The sequence below is a fragment of the Pelophylax lessonae genome (genome assembly GCF_965119305.1).
Source record: "Pelophylax lessonae genome assembly, chromosome: 10".
In the NCBI taxonomy this organism is placed as follows: domain Eukaryota; kingdom Metazoa; phylum Chordata; class Amphibia; order Anura; family Ranidae; genus Pelophylax; species Pelophylax lessonae.
Window position 1 is genome coordinate 229,404,666 of NC_138777.1, and position 23,364 is coordinate 229,428,029.

At 48.4% G+C, this 23,364-nt stretch overlaps 1 protein-coding gene across 4 annotated transcripts in view; it reads left to right on the plus strand.

Annotated features, from left to right (window-relative positions):
* Nucleotides 1-23,364, plus strand: part of NFAT5 (nuclear factor of activated T cells 5) — a 195,272-nt gene that overhangs the window by 92,768 nt on the left and 79,140 nt on the right. For 3 of the 4 annotated variants that reach the window (XM_082270028.1, XM_082270026.1, XM_082270027.1), the window contains one exon: nt 15,317-15,442. In XM_082270028.1, coding sequence (XP_082126154.1) covers nt 15,317-15,442 — 126 coding nt within the window. Of the gene's footprint in view, nt 1-15,316; nt 15,443-23,364 lie in introns of those variants that run through there. The other variant, XM_082270029.1, reaches the window with a different exon arrangement.

Here is a 23,364-nt window from a genome sequence, read left to right on the forward strand (position 1 = left end):
TTGGCCTTTCAGCTATTCTGCCTCCTGTAGATTGAGCAATCATTCTTCAAAATGTTGGTAAAAGCTACACCGTATTTGAGGGTGACCCCTCAAATACTGGCAAAGCAGGCAATTATCGGTTGTTAAGGAGCAGGCCGCCGCATCCTTAAGCAATGACTCGGCTAATTCAGCTGTCAGTGGGGTTCCCCTGTTGACAGCTGAAGTGTTAAAGAAGTCTGCCAATTGGAGCTGTCAAAAAAAAAAAAGGAGCCAGGCAATGTTTATCAATAACATTGCTCAGCCACTGAAACACTAAGATAAAAAGAAACATTGTTTATTTTTGTATCTTTCTGTTTCTTCAGCTACAGATCAAAGAAATAAACTTCGATCTGGAGATTGTCAGTTTAAAGCAACCTGACAAGTAGAAGATTTTTATTTATTTTTATTAAATGTTCCTCTGTTTAACCCCCGTTTAGTAACCCTTAATTTACTCTAATCCGCTTTATCTAACTCTGGGAATTTGAAATCCCAGCCGCTCTTCTCTGATCCGTCCCGGAAGCGCTGAACTAACACTTTCAGTTGGCCTTTCAGCTATTCTGCTTTATGTAGATTGAACAATCCTTCTGCAAAATAGGGGTGAAAGTTACAAAGTATTTGAGGGTGACCTGGCCTGAGTTGAGTGGTAAGTGCTCAACCATTGCAAGCTAAATGAGTAATTGTGTTAATTGGTTTTATTTAGTAACCCTAATAGCTCTTTTGTGTTCGGCTTTGTTTATTAGTAGGATTTTTTCCCCCCTTTTTCCTATGCAAATATGCATGTCTTTTGGACACATCAGTCTGGTGTCTGTTCATATTTAGTAGCTGGTACAACCCTTGGCTATGCTCATTAGACTAAAGCTGGATACACACCATACAACTTTTGTTGATAGATTTCCTTTAGATTTACCTTCAACTATGTAGTGCAAGGGCCTGCCTGATTGCATACAAATTGAAAGTGTTTAGGTCTGACCTCATATTATATGGTTTTGGTAAGTCTGAAGGAAAAAGTCTACAGAAAATTGTATACTGTAGTGTGTATCCAGCTTAAGGCCTCATTCACACTGGGAGTACAATGCCATATGCCTGTGCAGGGTCATCTTTACCCATGCGGGGATGCACAGGTTTTCCCATTGATGTCTATTGGGACACAGTAGCTGCACAGACAGAGCCGCTGCAGACATTGTGAGTTTGGGGACCTGCACCCACAAGGATGTTATATTGGGGCACATCGGCTGTGTCTGTATAGACATGAATGGGATTGGCTGCCCGGGGATCCACAGAACACCTGTACATCCCTGTGCGAGTGAGCATGGCCCTGCACGGGCATCTACAGTATTGTATAATGAGGCTGCAGGTTCATCAGTAGTCTTGACTTTACATGTCTCTGCCCTCACATGACTCCCCTACGACCTGGCAGGTTTATCTTGTTTGGCTTTCCATTTTATCCCTGCCTACCCTGCGAGGTCTACGAGTCACTTTATTATGTGTACAGTATAAACATCCATGTCACATTTTAGCCTCATTTTTACAGAATTTTATTGGAGCTGTTGTACTGAAAACAGAGCAGGTTTGTTTCATATGTAGCTCAGGATTTAGAGCGTCTTTTCTTTTTCAAGTTGTGTTAATTTGACTGGTATTTTTTTTTTTCTTTTTTGTTTTACTCTTTACTGTGTTACTTTTTTATTTTTCCTTATGCTTTTATATGTATTGAAAATTTTTGGCACTAAATTTGTCTTTGTCTGTCTGTCTCTCTGTCTGTCTGTCTGTCTGTCTCTCTGTCTGTCTCTGTCTGTCTGTCTGTCTCTGTCTGTCTGTCTCTGTCTGTCTCTCTGTCTGTCTCTGTGCATGTGTGTCTCTGTGTGCATGTGTGTCTCTGTGTGCGTGTGTGTGTGTCTCTGTGTGCGTGTGTGTGTGTCTCTGTGTGGGTGTGTGTGTGTCTCTGTGTGCGTGTGTGTGTCTCTGTGTGCGTGTGTGTGTCTCTGTGTGCGTGTGTGTGTCTCTGTGTGCGTGTGTGTGTCTCTCTTTCTCTCTGTGTCTCTCTTTCTCTCTGTGTCTCTCTTTCTCTCTGTGTCTCTCTTTCTCTCTGTGTCTCTCTTTCTCTCTGTGTCTCTCTTTCTCTCTGTGTCTCTCTTTCTCTCTGTGTCTCTCTCTGAGCTTAAGTTACTCTGCAGCGCTCAGTAACAGTTGTTTGGAGGGAAGGGACACTCCCCCGTCACACAGCTGAAGCTGTCAATCACAGGCTGTGTGCTGGAGCTCCCTCCCCTGTCACTGTTTTTCTCTTGGTGTCAGGAAAACTTGTTAGAAGTGACTCGCGCAAATAGCAGACAGAAATGACACTTAATGCTCTAGAACACAGGTGTCAAACACAAGGCCCGCGGGCCGAATCCGGCCCTCCGGGCCATTTTATGTGGCCCTCACACCTCTTCTGTAGCTGCAGGAGAGCTCCAGTCCTCCTCCAGATCTTATACTTTCTGCTTTCCAGCAATGCCTCCAGCTTCTTCCCAGCAGCACCACAAGCTAAGGGAGGTGCACTGTGATGTAAGGTAGGGTGGGGGGACTCAACTTTTGATGGTGGAGAGGCTCTTGACGTCTTATGTAAGGGTAGGGGATGCTCTTGACATCTAGTCTTACAGATACAACCGGCCCTTTTGAGGGCAATCATAATGCTGATGCGGCCCGCGATTAAATTAGAGTTTGACACCCCTGCTCTAGAATAAGACAAATGCACACTATAGAGGTATATACTTTGTTCGTGTTTCATGTCCGAGGCTTACAACCACTTTAAGCCCTGGTTCACACTTATGCGATGCAGGAAACACAGCGAATCCTGGGTGCTTTCCGCACCGCATTGCAATTGTTGTACGACGTCCATGCGATCTGCTGCTGGCGTCAATGTTAGATTGACACCCCGAAACAGATTGCAAAATGCAGTGCGATTGCCAGAATGGTATTGCATGAGTACGAACACCCATGCAAGCAATTCAGGTGCTGGGAAAACAAGGGGTCCTGCACCATTTTGGTGCTGATGTGATGCAATTTGAGCCATACAAAATGTATAGCTCAAATCGCACCGCACAGACCTCGCATGTGATGTGCTCAGGTTTGCCATTCACATGCAGTGTCTGCATCGCACAAGTGAGAATCCGGGCTCAAGGACAGCTGTAACAAACAGTGCACTTTACCACAGAAATCAGGGTTTTATCTTCTAGCCTACTCTGAGAGTCTCCTCTATGGTGGTCGGCAGGCAGGTTGAGCTTTTCACAATACGAAAAATATACCTTTCTTTAAATTTATGAATGTTAAAAGTTGTCAGAGGGTGACCTTTGTAACTTGCGCTCCTGTAGTTCTGCTATTAGACGGGCAGTTTGGTGAGGCAGGCCATGATGGCAGCGAAGGTTACCTGGTGGTTAAGTGGTTAGTGCTCTCGCTGTTTAGTATTGGTGGTTTCGATTTTTTTTTTTTTTTTTTTTTTTTTTAAGAATTCTTTATTTAAAGTGTCACTATAGTGTATATCAATTAGAAAAAGGTACTTGGATGTATTTATTTTTTAATTAAAGGAAACGTGCAGCCAAAGTTCGTTTGGCTGTACATCTCCTATGGATCACAGGAGTGCAGTTTGTTCTGCACTCCTTTGACCCATTTCAGCAGAGAGCGGGCTGAAATCTGCTCTCTGCTGACGTCACAGAAGTCAGTCCAGGCACTGCGTTACCATGACAATGGAAGTCGGGATCCGCCAGATCCCTGGACCGACACCCGGCTCAGCCTCTCAGCGAGCTGCTAAGAGCCGGCCGCTCCCCGCCCCCTCCACAGCCCAGCGCTCCAATGAGCGAGCAGTGATTGTCAGCAGCTCCCTGCTTATGGAGCTGTCAGAACCGAGCGATCAGCAGTGTTTGATCGCTCTGTTCTCAGTGTAAAGGCGCCGGGAGACAGATGCTGCATTTACCCGGTGCTGCATTTACCCGGTGCTGCATTTACCCGGTGCTGCATTTACCCGGTGCTGCATTTACCCGGTGCTGCATTTACCCGGTGCTGCATTTACCCGGTGCTGCATTTACCCGGTGCTGCATTTACCCGGTGCTGCATTTACCCGGTGCTGCCTTTACCCGGTGCTGCCTTTACCCGGTGCTGCCTTTACCCGGTGCTGCCTTTACCCGGTGCTGCATTTACCCGATGCTGCATTTACCCGATGCCAATGCTGCATTTACCCGATGCTGCATTTACCCGATGCTGGGTCATTTACCCGATGCTGGGTCATTTACCCGATGCTGGGTCATTTACCCGATGCTGGGTCATTTACCCGATGCTGGGTCATTTACCCGATGCTGGGTCATTTACCCGATGCTGGGTCATTTACCCGATGCTGGGTCATTTACCCGATGCTGCATTTACCCGATGCTGCATTTACCCGATGCTGCATTTACCCGATGCTGCATTTACCCGATGCTGCATTTACCCGATGCTGCATTTACCCGATGCTGCATTTACCCAATGCTGCATTTACCCAATGCTGCATTTACCCAATGCTGCATTTACCCAATGCTGCATTTACCCAATGCTGCATTTACCCAATGCTGCATTTACCCAATGCTGCATTCACCCAATGCTGCATCCACCTACTTAAAGCGGAGTTCCACCCAAAAGTGGAACTTCCACTCATTTGCTTTCTCCCCTCCTCCAGTGCCACATTTGGCACCTTTCAGGGGGGAGGGGGGAACGGGTACCTGTTTTTGACAGGTATACTTCCCCACTTCCGAGATGCGGCGCCGTCCCTCAGAAGTTTGGCCCCCTCCTCCTTCCCCCGCTGATGAGCCAATAGGAATGCGCAGCGCACTTCGCGCATGTGCAGTAGGGACCTGCCCGTGAAGCCGTAAGGCTTCACTGCCGGGTTCCCTTACCGGTAATGGCGGCAGCAGCACCCAACAGCCAATGGAAACATCGGCTGTGGTGCCGACATCGCTGGACTCCAGGACAGGTAAGTGTCCTAATATTAAAAGTCAGCAGCTACAGTATGTGTACAGAGTGGGTACAGTATGTGTACAGTATGTGTAGCTGCTAACTTTTAATTTTTGGAGGGGGGAGCGGAACTCCACTTTAAGTATAAAAAAAAAAGAAACCCACGCATCTTTTTAAAATATTAACATTGGCATCATCCATATACAGAAATAGGAGCAATGTAAATTAAAGTGATGTTAAAGTCCTGCTTAAAAGAAATAAAATAACAAATATATTATATATACCTGCTCTGTGTAATGGTTTTGCACAGAGCAGCCCCGATCCTCCTATTTTTGGGGATGGCTCTCGTGGCTCCACCCTCCCGCCAAGTTCTCCCAGAGCAAACCGCTTGCTGTGGTTGCACCCGAGTAGGCTCGCTCCCGAGCTGCTGCTCTGTGTGTCCTTTCAGACACAGAGCTGCGACTCTGCCCCACCCCTTCTCTCTTCTCATTGGCTCACTGGCTGTGATTGACACCCATTGCTGCCCCAGGCAATGAGGGAGAATCCCTGGAGAGCCGAGACTGTTGTGCACATCACTGGATCGTGATGGGGCTCAGGTAAGGATTGGGGGCGGGGGGGATCCTGCACACGGAAGGTTTTTTACCTTCATGCATAGAATGCATGTAGGTAAAAAAACCTTGAGCCTTTAGAACCACTTTGAACAATGTGTGTTTAGTATCACTTTAAATCAGAAGCTTCTTACATTCCATAAAGGATGCCAAAACAGTAAAAGCCATTAGACCAGAAGTTTTCTGAACATTCCACTTTTCAACTTTACATACAACTTTGTGGAAGATAACACAGAAACGAAACCACTTCAGATCACTTCCACAGACCTGATGCACTTCTATCATAACCTGCACTATATTGTCAAAAGTATTGAGACGCCTGCCTTTACACGCACATGAACTTTTATGGCATCCCAGTCTTAGTCCGTAGGGTTCAATATTGGGTTGGCCCTTCCTTTGCAGCTATAACAGCTTCAACTTTTCTGGGAAGGCTGTCCACAAGGTTTAGGAGTGTCTATGGGAATGTTTGACCATTTTTCCAGAAGAGCATTTGTGAGATCAGGCACCGATGTTAAAGGAAAGACCTGGCTTTCCCAAAGGTGTTCAGGCCAGTCAAGTTCCTGCACCCGAAACTCGCTCATCCATGTCTTTATGGACCTTGCTTTGTGCACTGGTCCAAATTATTTGGTGGGGGGGGGGAATTATGGTGTGGGGTTGTTTGTCAGGGGTTGGCCCCTTAATTCCAGTGAAGGGAACTCTTAAGGCGTCGGCATACCAAGACATTTTGTACAATTTCATGCTCCCAACTTTGTGGGAAAAGTTTGGGGCTGGTCCTTTCCTGTTCCAACATGACTGCACACCAGTTTGGGTCGGAGAAACTTGACTGGCCTGCACAGAGTCCTGACCTCAACCCCATAGAACATCTTTGAGATGAATTAGAGTGCAGACTGCAAACCAGGCCTTCTCGTCCAACAACAGTGCCTGGCCTCACAAATGCGCTTCATGAAGAATGGTAAAGTAGCATACCTCTGTGGTGGCCGGGATGTGAGCGGGACAAGACGTGCGGCTGCAGAGCTCCGTGTCCATCCGACTTCATCCTTCACTTACAAGGCGATCCTGTCCCTGAGACCCGGCTGACTGGATTGCGGTTCCTCCCTGCATCCTCCCGATCCGGGCGCGATGTCAACCAAGCCCAAGGGAAAGGTACCCAAGGATCCGAAGCCTCGGCGCTCGGGCCGGGGGCATGTCACGTGTGCTCCCGGCGCCATCTTGCCTATCACGGACGGCGCTCGGGCGGGCCGCGGCTCCGGAGCATCGGCGGGGATGTCTTCTCCCCAGGGCTCGCGTACTCCGGATAAGTGCTCCCTGGCTGCTGCCGAGGCATCGGTGGAGGCAGCGGCCATCACGGCTCCCATCCTGGCCGCCATTGAGGGTAGTAAGGCGTCCCTCATGATCCGGATAGATGGCGTGGCGTCAGAATGTGCACTAATCCGCCACGACCTAGATAAGATTCGGGGCAGGCTGTCTGAAGCGGAGGAGAGGATTGGAGAGGTGGAGGATCGCCAGGGCTCACACTCGGCTCAGATCTCTGAACTACAATCCCTGGTTGCCACACTTACATCCAAGATGGACGATGCTGAGAACAGGCAGCGCCGCAATAACGTGCGAGTGGTGGGCCTGCCGGAGGGTGCGGAGGGGGATCACCCTGAAACGTTTGCGGAGACCTTCTTTAAGTCCCTCTTGCACCTGGATAACCTTCCCGCCACTTACGTGGTCGAACGGGCCCATCGGGTGCCCACGGGCAGGCGGCCCTCCGGTGCCCCTCCTAGGCCGTTCCTGGTCAGGCTGCTGAACTATCGAGATCGGGATATGATCCTGGCTGCGGCTAGGAAAATGGCGGCATTGCCCTATGAAAACACTAAAGTGATGCTGTTCCCGGATTTTTCCGCTGAGGTACAGAGACGCCGCCGATCCTTTAATGATGTGAGACGTCGCCTGCGGGAGAAGAACATCAAGTACAGTATGCTGTACCCCAGCCGTTTGCGGGTGGCCCATCAGGGTTCTGTGCGCTTCTTTGAGACCCCTCTGGATGCCAGTGACTGGATTGATGCTTTGGGTGCTGCTGCCTGATCGGTGCTTCGTCCTTGGGTCCTCTCGGTCATACGATGTCCTGACGGTGGTAGGATGATTCCTGAGCTGACTCCTGTGTTTCCTTGTTCTTCCCTTAATTGCCCTCCCCTTCTTTTTCCCTGGATTGTCCCTCCTGGACCGTAAGACCTTGCCCCTGCTCGCCTATGGGCGACGAACGCATGGGTATCCTTGTTTAGCCCTTGTGCCATTGCTGATTTACCACGGAGCTCGTGTGGACTGTGGCTCTGCAGAATTTTCTTTTTTGTTTTTTTCTCCTTCTTCACTTCTGCTCCCGCTCTGTGCAACGGACTGCCAGTAGTTGGTCGGACCACTGTGGACCCTACATTGTTTTTTGTTCTTATTCTTTTTGGTTGGTTCCTTTTTTCCTGTCCTTTTTTTTTTTTTTTTTTTTTATTCTTGGGGGCGTCTGGGAGTCCCTCGCTGCGGAGTGACTGGTCGCGGCGGGGGCCCCTCTGGTGCCCTGGCGGAGTTCACGCCACGAGACTCGCTCCCACGATAGGCCCAGCTGGTTGTACGGCTGGCGCCTGCTCGTGCTCCTTTTTTCAAGTTTTGGGACAAAACTGGCCCTGGTCTCCCCCTTCCGGTTGATGGGGATGCCGGGGTACGGTAGGGTAAGACTTCTCTGTTGGGGATATTGTGCTCTCCCCGTTGGGGAGCCTACACTGTTTGTACATGTTTGTGTTTGGTGCATGGGTTTGCTCAGCCTTGCTGCTCCCCAGGTGACTGTGACCACATATGCTTCTTCTGGGGTGTCTATTTTTATAACCTTCCATGATGGCATCACGTAAATCTCCTACCTTCTCGGTGCTATCCTGGAATGTGCGGGGTCTAAATTCCAAATTCAAGCGGGCTCTGCTCTTCCAATATATACAGCGTTACAGTCCCTCTATACTGATCCTGCAGGAAACTCACCTGGTGGGCAGTAAGCTTCTGTCTCTGAAAAAACCATGGGTGCAGCGGGCCTTCCATGCCTCCTATTCCACATATGCCAGGGGCGTATCCATTTTGATAGGACGGTCCCTGCCCGTTGTGGTGGAGGCGGTACACACTGACCCCTCTGGTAGATATGTTATACTGGTGCTCTCCTTGTGGCAGCAGAGGTATGTGGTGGCGGGTGTCTACGTGCCCCCGCCGTTTAGGGCTGAGGTCTTGTACACGGTCCTGGAGAAGATTTCCGCTTATTGTCCGGCCAAACTGCTTCTCCTGGGGGACTTCAATGCCATTCTCTCCCCGGACCTGGATAGACCCACGCCTCCCAAGTCCTTCTCTGGGGACTTACTCCACTGGTCCGAGGCCGCTGGGCTACAAGAGATTTGGCGTTGGAGAAACCCACAGGAGAAGGTGTATTCCTGCTTCTCTGCTTCCCATAAGACATCCTCCAGGATAGACTATGGTTTCGCTAACCCGTCCATGCTGACTGATGTGGAGGACGTTTCGTACCTTCCCAGCGGCTTGTCGGACCATAGTCCCCTGCAGGTTGTCCTCAGGGCGGGGTGGGACCGTAGTAGCTCCATGTGGCGACTCGGGGCTCAGTGGATAGACCAACCTGAGATAGTGGCCCAGACCCCGCCCGTGATTCGGGAATTCTGGGAAATTAATGCGGGTACATCCTCTCCTGGGGTGGTGTGGGATGCCTTTAAGGCGGTCACCAGAGGCCATTATATTTCGGCTATTAAAGCTGTTAAGGTGCAGCAGGCGGCAGCGGTGTCTGCCCTGGAGGCGGCGGTTGAGGAGGCTTCGGGCTGTTACGCCCGGGACCCCTCGGCCGTCCACTTTGAGGGGATGCAGTCGGCCATGCGAGATTTGCATCTCCACCTGTCTGAGGTTACCCGATTGTCCATGTACCAATCCAGGCAGAGGTTTTTTGAACATGGGGACCGGAACGGGAAGTTGTTGGCGGTGATGTCTCACCATGATGCCCCCCTCACCCTGGTACCGGAGCTCACTTCCCCTACTGGGGAGGCTGTCACGTCCCCGGCGGAGATCTTGGGGGCGTTCTGTGCCTTCTATTCCAAATTATATGCCACTACTCTTCCCACGGATCTCCGGCCGGAGGTCCTGCAGCGGCTACTTGACCCGGTGGCCCTGGGCTGGTTGTCGGATTCTGAGCGCGCTGGTCTGGTTCGGCCGGTCACTGAGGAGGAGGTGGAGGTTGTCATTCGTTCTATCCCTGGAGGCAAGGCTCCCGGCCCGGATGGGTTACCCATCGAATTTTACAAAACTCACTCTGGTGTCCTGGCCCCTCTCCTGGCGGCGCTGTATAACGACTGCCTGACGATGGGTTCGCTACCACCCTCTATGGCGGAGGCACACGTTATCCTGATTCACAAACCTCCGAAAGACCCTAAACTGTGTGCCTCGTACCGACCGATAGCACTCCTTAACAACGACCTCAAAATTCTTACGAAAATACTTGCCTCCAGACTTCGCCCCGTCCTCCCCTCCGTGATAGATCAGGACCAGACCGGGTTTATGGCCCACAGGTCCACCGATGTCAACCTGCGTAGGCTCTTCACCAATTTACAAATGCAGCATCTGAACTCCGGTACGAGGGTGGTCGCCTCTCTAGACATAGAGAAGGCTTTCGATTCTGTGGAATGGCCCTTTCTATGGGAGGTCCTCAGGCGCATGGGGTTCCCTCTCTTGTTCATGGAGTGGCTACGGACTATCTATGGTTCTCCGGTGGCGGCCATTCGATTGGGGGGTAGGCTATCCCCCTCATTCCCGCTATCCAGAGGCACGAGGCAGGGCTGCCCTCTCTCTCCGGCCCTTTTTGCTATAGCTATGGAGCCACTGGCCGAGGCGCTCCGGACCTCACCGGAGGTTCGGGGGCTTCGGGTGGCATGGCTGGAGGAGAGGGTGGCGCTGTACGCGGATGACCTCCTCCTGTTTTTGCAGGATGCGGGTCCCTCGCTTAGGGGGGCGCTTACTATATTGGATGATTTCTCCAAAGTGACGGGACTGAGGGTGAATTGGTCGAAATCCCAGTTGCTCGCGATCGACGGGGAGGCCAGGAGTGGCGCCCCGTCGGATCTCTCGCTTCAGTGGGTCGAGAATTTCATGTACTTGGGTGTGCGGGTGTCCAAAGATCCTACGGAGTTCATTTCCCTCAATCTGGATCCGGTGGTGCGGGACATTCGGTCCAAGCTGAAGGCATGGGAGAACCTCCCCCTTTCCCTACTGGGCCGCGTAAACCTAGTAAAAATGAAGATCCTCCCCAAATTGACCTACCTCTTCCGACACTCGCCCCAGTGGATCCCCAAGTCTTTCTTTACCAATTTGAACAAGATTTTTTCCTCCTTTCTATAGGGCTCCCGCCCCCCCCCGTTACAGGTTCTCCACGCTGATGAGACCCCAGTCTCAAGGGGGCCTGGCCTTCCCAGATTGTCATAAGTACTTTTTGGCTTCCCAACTGGTCACCGCGGTGTGGTGGCTATCTCCCAGATGCTTTCAACTCCGCAGTGGTGACGGAGGCGGCGGTGCTGGGGTCCGTAGAGGCATTGTCGCATTTGTTATTTAGGGGCCCCAAGGCTCCATACGCCTTGACCTCTTCCATGAGGACGACGATCAAGGCCTGGCGCCAAGGTCTGGCGTTAGAAGTGTACCCGAGCACCGCGGTCTCCCCCAATGCACCACTGTGGATTAATCCTGCCCTGCCACACCTATATAATATCCCGGACCCGGTGGCCTGGACTAAATTTGGAATCAAGAGGATCTCGGATCTGTCCGCGGACCTCTCCCTTCCCACATTCCAGGGCCTCATTGACTCTCATGGGATACCGCCATCGTATCTGTTCCGTTACCTGCAGTTGTCCCATGCCTTCGGAGCTCAGTTCCCGCCCGGGGGGGGGGCGGTGCTGTCGGACCTGGAGAGAGTCCTCCGTTATGACTGCGCCGACCGTGCCGCCTCCATCCTGCATGCCCATCTCCTTTGGGTGTCCTCTCCAGAGCTCTCGGGCCTTCGGGCCCGCTGGACGCGGGACATTCCGGACATGGACGAGGAGGACTGGCGCCAGATGTGGGATTCCCCCTTTAAGATACTGATCTCCATCAGGGACCGCATGGTCCAATATAAAATTGCCCACAGAGCATACATCACCCCTCACCGCCTTCACATGATGCATGGTTCCCACTCCCCGGAGTGCTGGCGGTGCGGCCACGCTCCCGGGGACTTTATACACATCTTCTGGACGTGCCCGGGTCTGGCGGACTATTGGTCGCGCATATTTGCGGTTGCGAATGGGGTTCTGCAGGTTTCGCTCGACCCCTCGCCTAAAATAGCTCTATTGGGTCTCCTGGATGATCTGCTGCCTAGGGTGGCGGACCGCACCCTCATGGGTCTCCTCTTATTTTTCGCTAGGAAGAATGTTGCCCTCCACTGGAGACAGCGGTCCCCCCCCTCGCTGCAGCGATGGAGAGCACTGGTGGACTCGGTGATACCGTTATACAAAGACACCTACTTTCATAGGGGATGCCCCAAGAAACATGACAGAGTCTGGGCCAGGTGGCTGGCGGACTCTTCGGTACAGCTGCTTGCAGAGTGTCTGGGAGGGGGGGGTCCGGGGGTCATCTAGACACATCTTGGTATTGGATGGGCTGCCGCCCCGATTGTTGTCTGTGACTGATATGGTCTACTGATATGTGCTCATATCTCGATGTCTTATTGATCCGCCCCTGCGTGGGCACCCCAAGTTCCGGATTGTTATCCATGCTGCCGGTCGCCGGTAGCGGGCTGTTGCTGACTCTTTTGCACCAACTGTTTGTGTGTTGTTGTTTATGCTACAAATAATAAAAAGATTTTCAAAAAAAAAAAAAAAGTAGCATACCTCTGCTTAGCCGGTATGGTTTTAAGACATTTCTAAAGATGCCTAACCCGGAAGATCTGGTTGTTGGATTTAAATCACAAATGGGACTCTATTTTCATAGAGCACATGGGTTTCCTTTGGGTACATTGATTTCATAATAATGTATCCGTTACAAGACGGTAGTTGTGGCACATCTGACTCTTTGGAAGCAACAAAGTATAAAGATGGAAGATTAAGATTAACCCCTTCCCGCCTGGCCTATTGTAAAATGATGGCTGGGTGGGAGCACTGTTGTCATACAACATCCTCCCAGGATTGTGTCTCGCGTGCGCCCCATGGGCTGCTCTCTAGGGGGATCTGTCACCCGCCGTGTGTACCGGACAGCATGGGATAATACCAGGATGACATCCAATGCTGGGGGCATAGCTACTCGTTTCAAGGCAGTAATAATGCCTCTTGAAGCTTGAGAGAGAGAGAGAGGTGTTACCGCCTTCAAACCCGCTGCCATCTGACATCATCCTTGGATATCCCTACCCTTTCCAACTGGCTCTGGTGGTGTTGTAGCTCTATATCAGTGATCTTCAAACTATGGCCCTCCAGTTATTCAGGAACTACAATTCCCATCATGCCTAGTCATGTCTGTGAATGTCAGACACTTTACAATGCCTCATGGGATGTGTAGTTCTGCAACAGCTGGAGGGCCGTAGTTTGAGGATCCCTGATCTATATGCTGCAGGCAGCTTCTCTCTACACCTCCCTGGATTGCTAGAGTTGATCCTGGGTCCCTGAGATGACTTCCCTTGGTTTTAAGATATGCCGCCTTTCATCTTACTAAATGTGAGAGCTTTTTTTACTGTTCTTTATTGCAAACACTAACTTGCTTCACTTAGAAGCGCCCTCTGGTGTCCATTTTACTCCATATTATTGTCTACGGCTTTGAAATGGCCATATAGTAAATCCTACTGTATCCTATTTAGATACAGTGTTTTGAGCTGCCTTCTCCTTGCACCTGCCTGTGCCTTGGGAGAATCCTCAGGAAAGTTAGTTCAGCTAACATCTTGGCTTCCAGCCTTTTGAGGAGGGGGGAATTTTTGGGGTATTTAAAAAATTTAAGGGGTGCAAATGTATTACATTTAGACACAGGCTTACCTCTGTTTACGCTTTAATTCAAATAAAACAATTACTTTTCAAATTTCTTTTTAATGGAAGCTTGTATAACAGTGTAAATTTGCTGTCCCCTCAAAATAACTCACATAACACAGCCATTCATGTCTAAACTGCTGGCAGCAAAAGTGAGTACACCCCTAAGTGACATTGTCCAAATTGGGCCCAATTAGCCATTTTTCCCACCCCAGTGTCATGTGACTCGTTAGTGTTACAAGGTCTCAGGTGTGAATGGGGAGCAGGTGTATTACATTTGGTGTTATCGCTCTCTCTCTCTCATACTGGTCACTGAAAGTTCAACATGGCACCTCATGGCAAAGGACTCTCTGAGGATCTGAAAAAAAGAATTGTTGCTCCTACATAAAGATGGCCAAGGCTATAAGAATATTGCCAAGACCCTGAAACTGAGCTGCAGCACGGTGGTCAAGACCATACAGCGGTTTAACAGGACAGGTTCCACTCAGAACAGGCCTTGCCATGGTCAACCAAAGAAGTGGAGTCCTATCCAGAGGTTGTCTTTGGGAAATAGACGTATGAGTGCTGCCAGCATTGCTGCAGAGGTTGAAGGGGTGGGGGGTCAGCCTGTCAGTGGTAAGACCATACGCCGCACACTGCATCAAATTGGTCTGCATGGCTGTCGTCCCAGAAGGAAGCCTCTTCTAAAGATGATGCACAAGAAAGCCCGCAAACAGTTTTTTGAAGACAAGCAGACTAAGGACATGGATTACTGGAACCATGTCCTTTGGTCTGATGAGACCAAGATAAACGTATTTGGTTCAGATGGTGTCAAGCGTGTGTGGTGGCAACCAGGTGAGGAGTACAAAGACAAGTGTGTCTTGCCTACAGTCAAGCATGGTGGTGGGAGTGTCATGGTCTGGGGCTGCATGAGTGCTGTCAGCACTGGAGAGCTACAGTTCATACATGGAACCATGAATGCCAACATGTACTGTGACATACTGAAGCAGAGCATGATCCCCTCCCTTCAGAGACTGGGCCACAGGGCAGCATTCCAACATAACGACCCCAAACACACCTCCAAGATGACCTCTGCCTTGCTAAAAAACTGAGGGCAAAGGGAATGAACTGGCCAGGCATGTCTCCAGACCTAAACCCTATTGAGCATCGGTGGTGCATCCTCAAACGGAAGGTGGGGGAGCGCAAGGTCTCTAACATCCACCAGCTCCCTGATGTCATGGAGGAGTGGAAGAGGACTCCAGTGGCAACCTGTGAAGCTCCGGTGAACTCCATGCCCAAGAGGGTTAAGGTAGTGCTGGAAAATGTTGGCCACCCAAAATATTGACACTTTGGGCCCAATTTAGACATTGTCACTTAGGGGTGTACTCACTTTTGTTTCCAGCGGTTTAGACATTAATGGCTGTGTGTTGAGTTATTTTGAGGGAACAGCAAATTTACACTGTTATACAAGCTGTACACTCACGTACATTGTAGCAAAGCGTCATTTCTTCAGTGTTGTCACATGAAAAGGTAGAATAAAATATTTGCAAAAATTTGAGGGGTGTACTCACTTTTGTGAAATACTGTATATGGTATAAAATAATTCTGCATTTTGCCAGTACATGCAGGTGGTGTTTGAGTTTGTATTACTAACTGAAGAAGATTAAATATACAGTATTTTCATCTTTTAATTTTGTTGTATCTTGTTTATTTCTCTTTTAGAATCTGTTTATGACCTACTCCCAAAGGAACTGCAATTGCCCTCTTCCAAAGAGACCTCCATCGCCCCAATGAGTCAGACAAGTGGAGGTGAGGCAGGATCGCCTCCTCCGGCTGTAGTCGCTGCTGGTACGCATACCATTTCATTTTTTCTTTTATAGCCGCGCCTTTTGTTTTTGTTTTTCTCTTATTCTTTCCATTTTTGGTTTCCTTTTATTTTACTACTGGATCAAATGAGCAGTGCTGTCAAAGTTTGTTATAATGCCCTAGAAAAAAAAAGACTTATTTTCTTTAAAAAAAAAAAATAAAAAATGAATTTAGCACACTTAGTTTTTATTCTCAGTTTTAATGCAGTTTTAGTTGTAAAAGTCCTAGAAACGCGTAGGGCTGCAGTACAAAATGAATTATTTAAACCTCACTAATTCTTTTGATGGGAAATTTGAGATGTCTTGGAAAATAAAAATAAAATTCCTAGAGTAACTAGTCTAGCTATACATTTTTACTGCCCCTACTGGGGCAATAATAATTTATTTGCATTTATGTAATGTGTGTTTATTTAGGAGTTAATTTTTGATAAATGCTTATATTGTATTCCACTTTAAAAAGTTATAATTGGGGAAATTAAAATAAGTGGGGGTTGATTTGAGCTAAGTTTCCCATTGCAGATACTTATAAGTATAAAATGTATTACCGAACCTAACTTTGACTAGCCGTTGGCTGCCTGGGGTTTTATTTTCAAGCAGCTATTTAATCAGGTAATAATAAAAATATAAGTTTGCTCATCAAGAGTACTGACAAGCTGCAAGCACACTAAAGTGTATGTGGTGAAAAAAAACGAATCTATATGCAAAAAACAATATGCTCAATAGGGATACAAATATGCTATATTACCATTGATTATTTATTTATTTATTTATATATATATATATATATATATATATATATATATATATATATATATATATATATATATATATATATATATATATATACACACAAACACAAAATTTGTTATTCCTTAATTATTAAAAATAATCTAATTAATAATTCCTTAATTATTAAACAAATCAGTGAAACGAACTGCAATATCTAAACATTGTCCAGAAACGTACAAAATTCCAACCATTTTGGAACTGCACGTGAAGACCGCCATCATGGACCTCCATGGTTATATGCTCACTTTACAAGCGGGCCCTCGTTACAGGGGCGGATGGAGTCTTAAAACAAACAACCTAGGATTTTAGATTAACAAAACATTGCACTGTGCCCGATTGGTCAAAGGCTGCCAGCACTACAATTGACCTAATAAATTGTGCATAAATATTTACTAAAAGTGCAGCGCTAAAATGATATATACACAGTAAAGTATACATATAAAAGTGAACAAAAACACAGTTAACAAAAGTATATGGAAAAATCAATAAGAGAGTCTGTAATTCCCAAAGCATGTGGAAAAGACTGGAAACCAGGTGAGAAGCCAAAGTGTTCTGATTCCAGTAATCATCAGTGAAATAGAACCCAACACCAATAATGGAGGTATATGCGCTCACCAGAAAGCATGGACCCAGGTGCCATATAGTAAATGGGTCAAATAGGCCAGATGATCCTCACGGGTATGGGGAATTCTGATCGTGAGGAATTGTCTATCAGGCTGTATCATCACACTTCTGGATATGATGGCTTTGTCTCCTAATGAGAAGTCGGTATGCAAAACAAGACAGAATGCATGCACGTAGTGTAAAAGTGCTTCTTCTCTAGGCCACCCATCCCGTCTCACTGAGCAGCTGGGAGTATATGTATACTTTACTCTGTATATATAATTTTAGGGACGCACTTTTAGTATACATTTAGGCTTTTAGATGACAGCTGTAGGTGGATATCCCATAAGCATGTAAATACTTTCGGTAGATGGTCAATAAACTCGGTAGTAAATACAGCTTCAGAACAAAGCCCACCTCAAAAAGAAAGCAAACCCCATAGTGTACACCGTAAAAGTTAAACATCTTATTAAAAAAAACATGTATGCACTCAACGTTTGTAGTTCAGAATAACAGGCAGGCATCAAAAAATCCCAAGCTGCCACCTCCCCTAATATCACAATCCAGCATGCAATCAAGCCGTGTTATGGGGAGAACTGTAGAAGCCAGCGGCTCACTCAAAACCTTGCTCTATCGGTTAAGCTCCGCCCTGCGCGTTTAGTCATTGTGATGTATCACCTGTAAAATTGCACATTATTTCTTCTGCCATAGTTCAAACCCCTGACAGTCCTTAAAATAAAAGTTGATTACATTTTGCCTTTTGTTTGCATTTTATTATTATATAGACCCACACAGGAGCCACTGCCCAATTGTAAATTAAACAATAAAAAACAAACTGAAAATACAAAATAAATTGTAGTACAACTATTACTACAAAGGTGCAAGGCTCAAGCACTAAACAGACTTGTACAGCAAGGACCCATACCCATTCAGAATCCAAATCACCTATGGTAGTGATTCATAGACATTTAAGAATCCAGAGGAGTGGCAGTTAAGGAGTTATCCAACCAGCAGGACCAAACTTTGTTAAACTTAGAGCACAGTCAACTTTAGTGCTGTCAAAGATAAACTTTGTTATGTCATCCCTATCATCAATACCCCTCTTAGACTTTTTTTTTTTTATTATTATAAACTGTAGAATGTTTGATGCTCACTCAGAACGTGGCAAGCTGTAATAATCTTGCTCAAACATTTCCATGAGCTAAAAACTTTGCATTGGGCTATATGCTTTTTAGAAAATGTCCTTTTTGCTGGTATAGTTATGTAAAACATTAAAAATAAGTGTCTATACTGTGTAGAAACCAGTAATGCACTGTCTTGCCCTGCTCTGCACATGCTCAGTTGCTTGCTATTCTCAGCACTGTGCCTAAAATCAGAGCCTCTAGAGGCCAATCCGCTGACTGCTTTTAAGATTTACTCATGCTGAAGGGGGAAGAAAACAACAGGAATGACAGACTGTGCAGAGGGAACACAGATTCAGGAGGGGGAAAAGAAAAAGCAGGAGAAGTGACAGGACAACCTCTGCTGCCAGGGAGACAAAATAGAGCTAAACGTATATTGACTTATCTCATCTCCCGATAGTCCCTCCTTTCTCCCTCATGAGCAGCCTGTGAACTTTACTACTGTAAATCTTCTGACAGCCTTCCCCTCTATCTGAGCCAAGAGGCTGCAAATGTACATCTTTTAAGTGACGAAAGTGACATATAGTTTTGGAGACCATGGGGAGGGTAAGAGTTTCCAATTGGAAAGTGAATACCCTGGGCTTCAACAAAATGGCAGCCTCCAGCAAGAAGAAACCAGAGTAATGCTGGAGGCAGTTTACAGCACACACTTATTTTGGTAGTATAATTATTAATGTGGAATGTATGTTCCTTTTATTAAAGAACATTAGGTTTACAAATTGTTATGGGTAAACTTCCTCTTTAAATCTCAAAATATTAAGTTTGCAATAAAGCCATGGTCTTGATGATGTAGAACTATTAGGGTTTCCAATATCTACCAATCAATTTTGTTGTCTCTGGAGCTTGTTAGAACAAGAATGAGATTATTTGATTGGTTGTTAGAGAATTATGGGTTTTTTTTATTGTGAAAAGTGGCAGTACTGCTAAATTTTTAATATATGTTAACTGAATGGCACTGCATTAAACATCCCGGACCTTATTTGTATTAGTATTCGCAGATTTGAATCTGTAACTGGCTGCTGTCCAGGTCTGCCTCAGATGACCTCTTTAATTCATGTCCGAAAGCAGGGGTCACCAGATTTTGTAAACAAAGGTGCAGTCTACTGTCCCTAAGACTTTAAGGGGGCAGGAATGGCCAATGGGAGTAGAAAATGCCCTGGCATCCGTGGGAGTAAATGATGTCACTGGCTTGGTGGTCAGTGTGAGTAAAAAATTTACATAAAGCCTGTAGTCAGTGAAAGGAGGAAGAATAGTGCACCATCATTGGTATTAGTAGTGCCTAATTGTTTATATAATTGGGAGGAATTCTGCCCTATTGTTGGGGTTAGTGGAAGGAAAAATGCCCCATCGTTCGTGTCAGTGGAAGGAGTGGTGCCTCCTTGTTCGTGTCAGTGGGAGGAATAGTGCCCCATAGCAGTGGGAAAATTAGTGCCCCATAGCTGTGGGAGGAATAGTAACCCATATCAATGAGAGGGATAGTGCCCCATAGCAGTGGGAAAATTAGTGCCCCATATCAATGGGAGGGATAGTGCCCCATAGTAGTGGGAAAATTAGTGCCCCATATCAGTGGGAGGAATAGTAATCCATATCAATGGGAGGGATAGTGCCCCATAGCAGTGGGAAAATTAGTGCTCCATATCAATGGGAGGAACAGTGCCCCATATCAATGGGAGGAACAGTGCCCCATAGCAGTGGGAAAATTAGTGCCCCATATCAATGGGAGGAACAGTGCCCCATAGCAGTGGGAAAATTATGCCTAGTTTCCAGTGAGCGGAACGGTTCAGGTCGGTACAGTTTGGAAGGGTTAGAATGGTCCGGCTTATTCAGGTGAGCATTTCCACTGCAGGTCAGACCGCTAGGGGCCATGCAGGGTTTACACCATACGTGGTGTTTGTTTTGCGCTTTCGTTTGGCGTGAACATTGACGTTTTCCTGTCCGCCAATCAGTGGAATGTATCATGTGACGCCAGTAGCTCCGCCCAGTACCGTACCATTTCCTATAGCCCTACATCTGAAGGAGAGAATAGTGCGGTTTGGTTTGGTCGTATGGGCCACTTTCATAATGGAAACACTCAAAAAAACGTTCCAAACCCACCCAAACCGATCTGCATAGTGGAAATGAGGTATTAGTGCCCCATATCAATGGGCGGGGGAGTGGCCCGTGTCAGTGGGCGGGGGAGTGGCCCGTGTCAGTGGGCGGGGGAGTGGCCCGTGTCAGTGGGCGGGGGAGTGGCCCGTGTCAGTGGGCGGAGGAGTGGCCCGTGTCAGTGGGCGGAGGAGTGGCCCGCGTCAGTGGGCGGAGGAGTGGCCCGCGTCAGTGGGCGGAGCAGTGGCCCGCGTCAGTGGGCGGAGGAGTGGCCCGCGTCAGTGGGCGGAGGAGTGGCCCGCGTCAGTGGGCGGAGGAGTGGCCCGCGTCAGTGGGCGGAGGAGTGGCCCGCGTCAGTGGGCGGAGGAGTGGCCCGCGTCAGTGGGCGGAGGAGTGGCCCGCGTCAGTGGGCGGAGGAGTGGCCCGCGTCAGTGGGCGGAGGAGTGGCCCGCGTCAGTGGGCGGAGGAGTGGCCCGTGTCAGTGGGCGGAGGAGTGGCCCGTGTCAGTGGGCGGAGGAGTGGCCCGTGTCAGTGGGCGGAGGAGTGGCCCGTGTCAGTGGGCGGCGCAGTGGCCCGTGTCAGTGGGCGGCGCAGTGGCCCGTATCAGTGGGCGGCGCAGTGGCCCGTATCAGTGGGCGGCGCAGTGGCCCGTATCAGTGGGCGGCGCAGTGGCCCGTATCAGTGGGCGGCGCAGTGGCCCGTATCAGTGGGCGGCGCAGTGGCCCGTATCAGTGGGCGGCGCAGTGGCCCGTATCAGTGGGCGGCGCAGTGGCCCGTATCAGTGGGCGGAGGAGTGGCCCGTATCAGTGGGCGGAGGAGTGGCCCGTATCAGTGGGCGGAGGAGTGGCCCGTATCAGTGGGCGGAGGAGTGGCCCGTATCAGTGGGCGGAGGAGTGGCCCGTATCAGTGGGCGGAGGAGTGGCCCGTATCAGTGGGCGGAGGAGTGGCCCGTATCAGTGGGCGGAGGAGTGGCCCGTATCAGTGGGCGGAGGAGTGGCCCGTATCAGTGGGCGGAGGAGTGGCCCGTATCAGTGGGCGGAGGAGTGGCCCGTATCAGTGGGCGGAGGAGTGGCCCGTATCAGTGGGCGGAGGAGTGGCCCGTATCAGTGGGCGGAGGAGTGGCCCGTATCAGTGGGCGGAGGAGTGGCCCGTATCAGTGGGCGGAGGAGTGGCCCGTATCAGTGGGCGGAGGAGTGGCCCGTATCAGTGGGCGGAGGAGTGGCCCGTATCAGTGGGCGGAGGAGTGGCCCGTATCAGTGGGCGGAGGAGTGGCCCGTATCAGTGGGCGGAGGAGTGGCCCGTATCAGTGGGCGGAGGAGTGCCCCGTATCAGTGGGCGGAGGAGTGCCCCGTATCAGTGGGCGGAGGAGTGCCCCGTATCAGTGGGCGGAGGAGTGCCCCGTATCAGTGGGCGGAGGAGTGCCCCGTATCAGTGGGCGGAGGAGTGCCCCGTATCAGTGGGCGGAGCAGTGCCCCGTATCAGTGGGCGGAGCAGTGCCCCGTATCAGTGGGCGGAGCAGTGCCCCGTATCAGTGGGCGGAGGAGTGCCCCGTATCAGTGGGCGGAGGAGTGCCTGAAGGGCCAGTTAAAGCAAAGGGCCGCATTTAGCCCATGAGTCACAGTATGTAGACTACGATTCTAAAGCAATAATTCAGTTAATGATTGGAAGAATCCTAAGACAGGTCTAGCTATAGTAAAAAAGAAAAAATGTCTTACCCACTTTCTAGCCGCTTTCGAGATCCCAAGAAGCAACCAGGGCCAGGACTTTAGAAGCCCATGTAGAATGGTATACAATGTTTAATCTGCTCACTTATAACTGGCAGAAGAAACGAACACAAAAGGCGTGAGGCTGATTTACATTGAGTGGTAATATATAATCTGAATATTTTAGGAAAACGCACCTTTATTTTTAAATATCAATAGAGCCTTTGGATGAAAACTATAAATCAGTTTGATAACCCCTTTAGGCTCCGTTCACATCTAGGCGTTTTGGGGCGTTTTTGGGGCGTTTTTCTGCTCTAGGATCAGCTCTCAAAACGCCCAACAAGACAAATCCTATTCATTTCAATGGCCCCTGTTCACATCTGAGCGTTTTGACGCTGTATACAAAACGCCCAACGCTCAAAAAGGTACATGAGCTTCTTTTTGGGCAGATTACAGGCGTTTTCCATTGATCTCTATTCAATCTAAAAACGCCTGCACAAAAATCGCGGTAAAAATCGCGGTAAAATCGCGGTAAAAAACGCCGCAAAAATCGCGGTAAAATCGCGGTAAAAAACGCGCGAAAAACGCTACGCTCAGGTGTGAATGTAGCCTTAAATTTGGGCACGTAGAACACGTTACATCGGCTCCAGTCCCGTCCCTTGGTCAGGTTCCATCATTTTCCAGTTCTTCCATATAAAATGTGATACTTCACAGCACTGCTCATTCTGCTATCCTGTGGCAGTAATACTTCTCCAAATCTGTGGTTTTATTGTGTTATTCCAGGCTAAACGCTCCAGCAAACTTGTTTTTTTTAATGTTTTTTTACTGATCCTCCAAAACACTGTTTTTTTTTTGGTACAGATTCCCCACCCCCCCCAAAAAAAAAAAAGAATTCTGAAGCGTTGCCATCACGCAATACAGCCACAGATGACCCAGTCCTCCTGTTTTGCTTGCTGACTTTTTTTATATTTAATATGAATAGCCTAATTCATTACATGGAATATATTGTCTGTTGCCTGTTACGGTTCCCGCTAATCAAACCCAGGTCGGCACAAGTTAAAAATAATTTCTCTTGTTTACATTGGCTGCAGTCTGTGCTGGTAATTGCGGATTAATTTTATCAGCTGCGGTTATCGCATCGCTTGCATGGGTTGATTAACCTACTAAATCAGTGCTGACAGCTTAGTGTTGGTACAGTTTTTTTATTTAAACTCGCTGGGGAGAAATAAAAGGTATTACTTTTTTTTTTTTTTTTGTTAAAAGTAAACATGGTGCATTTTACAGAGTAGACTCTGAGCCTAAACAAAAGGAAGTGTTGACCTTGGCAGCACCGCCACGCAGATGTAACCTTTTTCTGTTGGCTTCTAAAAACAAAACTATTTTGGTATACCTATCTGCATTTCTTTAAATAGATTGAGGATATATATATGTATATTATTTTAATATTGGGGCTTCCTTTTATGTTCTAAGGAACATTGTATTCTTATATGAAGAGTTCAAGGAGCAACACCAGGTCAGAAGTACAACCAGTTGGTGAACTTGTA